The 7,203-nt window shown below is 42.1% G+C and overlaps 1 protein-coding gene across 1 annotated transcript in view; it reads left to right on the top strand.

Moving 5' to 3' along the window:
* Position 1: 1 nt before the first annotated feature.
* Positions 2 to 7,203, top strand: part of SLC4A1AP (solute carrier family 4 member 1 adaptor protein) — a gene marked incomplete at its 5' end in the record, with an annotated part of 32,373 nt that continues 25,171 nt past the window's right edge. The window contains 6 exon segments of the mRNA XM_006172324.2: positions 2 to 575; positions 1,095 to 1,290; positions 3,031 to 3,082; positions 3,084 to 3,151; positions 4,623 to 4,683; positions 5,273 to 5,412. Of these exon segments, the coding sequence (XP_006172386.2) occupies positions 2 to 575; positions 1,095 to 1,290; positions 3,031 to 3,082; positions 3,084 to 3,151; positions 4,623 to 4,683; positions 5,273 to 5,412 (1,091 nt within the window).

Genomic DNA, 7,203 nt, shown 5'->3' with positions numbered 1-7,203 from the left:
TGGCGGTGCGGGGTAAGACCCCGGCCACTAGCTCCTCTAATCCTGAGGAGGTGACAAAAGAAGGGCCCGTGGCGCTTCTGGATCCCGATTCCGGGGAGCCCGATGTCCCGCCGCCTCGGCCAGATGGCGGGGAAACTAGGAGTCCACAGGAGCAGCAGCCGCGCCCCCCTACCACAGCTCCTTCTGGAGGCCCATTGAAGGCTCCCCCATACCAAGAGCCGCCATGGGGCGGCCCGGTCATGGCCCCTTACAGTCTAGAGACCTTGAAGGGCGGCACCATTATTGGCACCCGTAGCTTGACAGGGACGAGCCGCTGCCTGTTTGGGAGGCTGGCTAGCTGCGATGTGTGCCTGGAGCACCCTTCGGTGTCTCGGTACCACGCCGTCCTGCAGCACAGGGCATCCGACCCCGACAAGGAAAGCGACGGCCACGGACCCGGCTTCTATCTCTACGATCTGGGAAGCACCCATGGCACTTTTCTCAACAAAACTCGCATCCCCCCACGCACCTATTGCCGGGTACATGTAGGTCATGTTCTTCGCTTTGGAGGCAGCACCAGGCTCTTTCTTTTGCAGGTAAGCAGAAAAACCTAGAATCGAAACCCTCAGGAGAGAACCGGACTGGGATCCTGAGTTTCTTAGGCTTTCATTGAGGAAGGAGAGTCTCCCAGTTGGCAATTACAAAAGTGGAGGAAGAAATCAATCTGGCCCCTCATCTCCAGACCTCTGTACACATTGCTGTATTTCTTTTTTTTGGAGAGATTTTCACTGTAGGGCGCGTGCGCTCGCCAGACAGACAGAGAGAGACATAGAGACAGAAAGCTAGAAATCACCCCCCAGGGTGGATGGTCACGCCGCAATCCCTTCTCCTCCATTCTCCTCTCGGGATCTTGGGCACGCACACACACGCGCCCGGCGTGAGTTTTAAGCCACCGGGTCCAGGACACGAACCACGGTCGACTGCGTGGGAGTCCAGCGACATAGCCATTACGCTAACTGCTGGTTCCCACACATTGCTGTATTTCTGAAACTAACTTCCACAGTCCAGAACTCTAAAATATTTTTTTTTGGGGGGGTGGGAATTTGCTTCATTAGGGACCAGAAGAAGACCGAGAGGCAGAATCCGAGTTAACAGTAACGCAGCTGAAGGAACTGCGCAAGCAGCAACAAATGTTGTTAGAGAAGAAGATGCTAGGAGAAGACTCAGATGAAGAAGAGGAAATGGATACCACCGAAAGGAAGAGAAATACTAGTAGCCAAGATGATGAGATGGGTTGCACCTGGGGAATGGGTAAGACATTAAAATTGCTGCCAGAGTTAATACTTTGAGTTTATTGTGCATGGCGCCCTTACGTGCTTTTTAATCATACAGATCTGCATGACTCTTTGAGATAGATAAGGCAAACATCATTTGCACATGAGGTAACTTTCCTGATGTAAAAATACTGAATTCTGAGCACTCTGGATTCCTTTGAATGTTTTTATTGCACTCTCTTGTTAAAAACTTTTCCTTAGCATACAATTAACTTAATGTTTTCACCATTTAAAAATATGTATTTATTAAGTATTGATCTTGAGTGCTGTGAGACTATAAGGAAGGGAGGTGGACTGGAGAAGTGATAAAGGGTGGTGACTTAAGGTATACTTTAGAATGAATATACGCCTACCAGATAGATGGGTGTGGCAAGGGGAGGAACTATACTCAATCATATCAAATTGAGTGCTAATTAATATAGGATATTCTTTTTTATTTGTCAGAGGGCATGTGTGCTTGCCAGAGAGAGAAAGTGAGAAAACATCACCCATGGGGGACAGTCATGCCATAATCTCTTCTCCTTCATTTCTTCCTCTTTTCAGGATTTTGGGCATGCACCCGGCATGTTTTTCAAGCTTCTGGGTCTGGGACTTTTGGGTCTGTGAGATTCAGCCACCTTAACCAGGCCACCAGCTGGCTCAATATAGGATTATCTCTTGAATGTTTTATACTTTGTGGAACTATTTGGAAATGTGGGCCAGCTAATCAAAGAAAACTGGTCCTTTAGACAATATAAATATAAAAGTGCTCGTGCTAAGTGCCAAGGAAAAGCTACGACCCGGAAGTATGTTAGAGGAAGGGTTCAGAGAAGGAAGCAGTCACCGAGGACTTAGACTGGTGCTGTCCAATGTAGCAGCCCCTAGCCACATCTGCTTAGTAAGCACTTGTAATGTTGCTGGCCCAAATGTCTGCTGAACAGCCCTGACTTAGATCCTTAGAAATTTTGTAAGTTTAAAAGCAGAAAGCTTTTGAGCTGAGACTTCAAGGAAAGGAAAGTAGCCCTTATGAAGCTGAGCACTGGGCTTGACATTTAGGGCAGAGATTGATGATTTTAAGGGAGTGATGAATAGATCAATGTATTTGGCAGATATGAGAAGTATTAAGAAATTATATTGGAGGGGCCATCAGAGATGTAGTGGTTACATAGCTGGACTCCTTCATGACCAACTGTGGTTCAAGTCCCAGACCTGGTGGCTTGAAAATCATGCCTGGGGCATGCATGCATATCCAAGATTCCAGGAGGAAAATGGAGGAGCAAGTATGGTAGAGTGGCCAATCCTCCCTGGTGGGTGATTTCTCACTTCCTCTCTCACTGTCTCTGTCTCTCTGTCTCTGAAGTGCATAAACCCTATGGCAAAAACCTCTGGAAAAAAAAATTACACTAGAGACAATATAATTGAGGGGGGGTTTGAAGCAAGCTGAATTCAGATATTTTTCCTATAGACAATACCGTATGTAATTTTGCTTTTAAAATATAGTGATGGAGAGAAAAAATAAGTTTGGATTGTTATACAATTTATGGATTGTTGTACAATTTTGTATAACAAGTTTTGGCTCATTATGCAATTTGGAAAACCTTGGTGGTTTTGTGGTTGTCTCACCTTCTGACCTTTTCTTTTCATCACAGGTAACTGTATGTAACCTGAAAGGACAGTGAGTATTAGATGGTCTTTTTTCATGTTTGATTATTGTTCCTTTCTTGCTCCTGTTCTGCAGGAGAAGATGCTGTGGAGGATGAGGCTGAAGAGAACCCCATTGTCTTAGAGTTTTTTGGAAAGAGAGGCCTTTTATATAAAGGACCCAAAAAAGGCTCTCCAAGGTTTTTTTGACCGAGAAGGTACATGAACAGATTTTGACTGTCTAGTAATAAGTATCCACAGCTGTGTTGTTTTCTAGAGCTTCAGGCTGAGCTTTGTACTTAGAAATGTTATCTTTATCTGTTGTCTTCCTTTTCTAGTTTTTGCCCTTGTGATCAGTTACTTCAGGTTTTTCTTGAAAATAGTAAATATCTTAGTCTTTCTTCCCATCTTGCAATAAAGGAAACATTTTTTTCAGACTTGTTTTTCTCAAAACATCCTGGACTTGGGAACCAGCAGTTAGCGTAATGGCTATGTCGCTGGACTCCCACGTAGTCGACTGCGGTTCGTGTCCCGGACCCGGTGGCTTAAAACTCACGCTGGGCGCGTGTGCGTGCGTGCCCAAGATCCCGAGAGGAGAATGGAGGAGAAGGGATTGCGGCGTGACCACCCCCCCTGGGGGGTGATTGCTCGCTTTCTGTCTCTATGTCTCTCTCTGTCTGTCTGGCGAGCGCCCGCGCCCTACAGTGAAAATCTCTCAAAAAAAAAAAAAAAAAAAAAAGAAATCCTGGACTTTGGTGGTAGGGAAATTAAACTGACTTCTTAAAATTTTTTGTTCGTGGGTGCTGGCAGGTGGCATGGTGGTTAAGGGCACTGAACTCCCACGTAGCTGACTGTGGTTCAAGTCCTGGGCGTGGTGGCTTGCTTTCTCACTTTCTATCTCTCTCTCTTTCTTTCTCTGTCCCTCTCTGTTCAAGTTAAAATAAATAAATAAACAAATAAACAAGGTTAAATATCATTCTTTTTTTAAAATATAATAATTCTTTAAAAAACAATTTTTGTTTCTAATTCACTTGATCTTTTGTAATTCTTAACATGGACTTTGACTTTATATGATTTTTTTAAAGAATTATTTATTTAATTTTATTTATGGTTATTTTTAATTTGACCAGAGACAAAGAGATGGAAAGGAGAAAGCAAGCTGCCATTCTGGGACTTGAACCATGGTCGACCATGTGGGAGTCCAGTGCCTTAACTACCACACCACCTGCCAGCCCTGACTTAATATGATTTTTAAAAACTGTTTTAGCAGTGGAAATAGTGTTTTTTGAGAGAACATTGTGTGTGTGTGTGTGTGTGTGTGTGTGTGTGTGTAAATGAATATATATGAACTGGTTACTTTCTTCACATATGCTTCTGAAGACCAGGCAAATGTGACAAAATAACCACTGAAGTCTAACTCATAAAACAGTATGAAAATGACTATATAGTGAATAAAGGAATATATAGAGAGTTGATTGCTTTGATCTGAGTTTGCTTTTTTGTGCCTCGGACTTACCCTTTCTTATCGGATGATAAAATCCTAGGACTGAAGGGGAATACATTGAAATTTAGTATCCAGTGTGGTAGAGAAACTTGATGTTCTTATTTAACCTTTGCTCTCTTTTGTAATTTTATCAACTAGTAATTTTCAGATTCAAGTAAAATGTTTTGCCTCTCTTCCTCCCACAGGAGAAGAACTAGAATATGAATTTGATGAACAGGGGCATAGCACTTGGCTCTGCAGGGTGAGGTATGTTCCTTTCTTATTAATGTTCATTTCTGGGAAATGACCAAGTTCAGATTTAATTTATGATTATAGACAACAATCCAAGAATAACTTTAATCTTAATTTTAGGAATCCTAAATTTGGGTGTTGATAGTATAGTAACACCTCTATTATTGAGGGGCAAAGGGGTAAGAGGTGGGAGGAAAAGAAAAGGATTTGTCAAGTCTAGCCCTGGCAAAATAGAACAAAATGAATTGAGAGACTGAAAAACCATTTAAAAAACTAAAGATGGGGACCAGAAGATGGCGTAATGGTATGTCGCTGGACTCCCATGTAGTTGACTGCATTTTGAGTCCTGGACCTGGTGACTTAAAACTCATGCCAGGCACGTGTGCTTGCATGCCCAGAACCCCAAGAGGAGAGTGCAGGAGAAGGGATAGCAGTGTGGCAATCCCCTCCTGGGGGAGCGATTTTCTGTCTCTCTGGTGAATACACACTTCTATAGCAAAAATCTCTCTCTCGTAAAAAATAAGAAAGACTATTATCATAGCATATTAGTTCTCATGAGAATCTGAGCTTAGTGCTATGCCATAATCCCTCCAAACAAACACAGATTACCTGTGGATGATTCAACTGGAAAACAACTTGTGGCTGAGGCCATTCACTCTGGAAAGAAAAAAGAAGCAATGATCCAGTGCTCCCTGGAAGCTTGTAGGATCCTTGATACTCTGGGATTGCTGCGGCAGGAAGCAGGTCAGTATATAGGAGTCCCCTTTTTCCTTAAAAAAAGAACAACAAAAACAGGGACGGAAGGACAATTTAATGCAAAGATAATGAAACCTCTTTATAGGTGGAAAATGTAAATCGTATAAAATTCTTTGAAGGAAAATGAAAAAAGTTCTTTATCTCAATATTTCTTATTTAGCCATTGTTTAGTCTCTGAAACATTTTTTTGAAACTGAAGTTGGAGTTGTTTCTTTTTTAAAATTATTTTATTTAACTTTAGTTATTCATCTATTTGTTTATTTTAATTTGACCAGAGAGGGACAGAACAAGAGAAAGAGTGAAGGAGAGAGAGAGAAAGCAAACCGCCAGGACTGGGACTCGAACTGTGGTCAGTCATGTGGGAGCCCAACGCCCCTAACTATCACGCCACCTGCTGGTCCCTCTCCCAAACATTTTTTATGCATATATAAGCCTATTAGAACTAGATTCTTGGGACCAGCATATGATATAATGGTTGCGTTGCTGGACTCCTCATGTAGTCGACCATCGTTCAAGTCCCAGACCCAACAGCTTAAACCTCATGCTGGGCATGTGTGCATATGTGCCCATAATCCTAGAGGAGAATGGAAGAAAAGAGACTGTGGCATGGCCATCCCCCATGGGGGGTAATTTCTTGCTTTTTGTCTCTCTGTCTCTCTCTGGCTAGGGCACACTCCCTATAGCAAAAATCTTTCTTAAAAAACAAACAAACAAACTAGATTCTTTAACAAGACCACCAAATAGACTCATACACATTTGCAGTCGTTTTACTTATATTGTTTTATGATGCACTTTTTTGATGTAAGAATTTATCAGGGAGAGACCAGCAGGTGGTTAAGGTGCTGAACTCCCACATAGTTGACTGGCGTTCGTTCGACCCAAACCCAGAAGGCTTGAAAATCACACTAGGTGCATGTGTGTGTGTGCCCAAAAAGGACTGCAGTATGGCCATATCCCTTGGAGGAGGATTTCTTACTTTCCCTCTTTTGTCTCTCTCTGTCTCCAGTGAGTGCATACACCCTAAGGCAAAAACCTAACAAAACAAAACGTGTATCATAATTCACATCAATATAATTCAATCACTCATCATTATTAGATTTACCTAATTTTAAAAAATACCCCTCTATGCCATCATTTAATAATAAGGCCCATATTATGGTTATTCTAGAATTAATTTTTATAATTGCAAAGTAGCTTGTCTACTTTGAAACTACCAAACTACTTACAACAAAATATTCCTTTATCTTTTCCTACCCTTCTTTAGTCCCTATCTCTAGAGGCTTTCAAGTCTTTCTGTATTTCTTTCTCTTTTTCTTTTTAAATAATTTTTTAAAACTTTATTTATTTATTTTACTTTGACCAGAGAGGGACAGTGAGAGAAAGAGGAAAAATGAGAAAGCAAGTCACCAGGTCTGGGATTTGAACTGGTTAGGCATGTGGGAATCCAGTGCCCTTAACCACATGCCACCTGCCGGCCCGTCTTTTTTTAAAAAACATTTATTTGTTTGTTTGTTTGTTGTGATTTTCAAACTCCCAGGTTTAGGACTTGAACTGCAGTTGGCCATATGGGAATCCAGCACTCCAACCACCATGCCACCTACTGGTCCCCAAAATTTTTAAATTATTTTTATTATTTCAACTTTACTTATTTTATTTTATTTGACCAGAGAGGGACAGAGTGAGAGAGAGAGAGCACACGCACAAGCGAGAGAGGGAAAGTGAGAAAGCAAGCCACCAGGTCTGGAACTCAAACCGTGGTTGACCATGTGGGAGTCCAGC

This window comes from Tupaia chinensis, unplaced genomic scaffold (genome assembly GCF_000334495.1).
Source record: "Tupaia chinensis unplaced genomic scaffold, TupChi_1.0 Scaffold139757_1, whole genome shotgun sequence".
Lineage (NCBI taxonomy): Eukaryota > Metazoa > Chordata > Mammalia > Scandentia > Tupaiidae > Tupaia > Tupaia belangeri.
The sequence above is the reverse complement of the archived record's forward strand: the minus strand, read 5'-3'. Positions and strand labels throughout refer to the sequence as shown.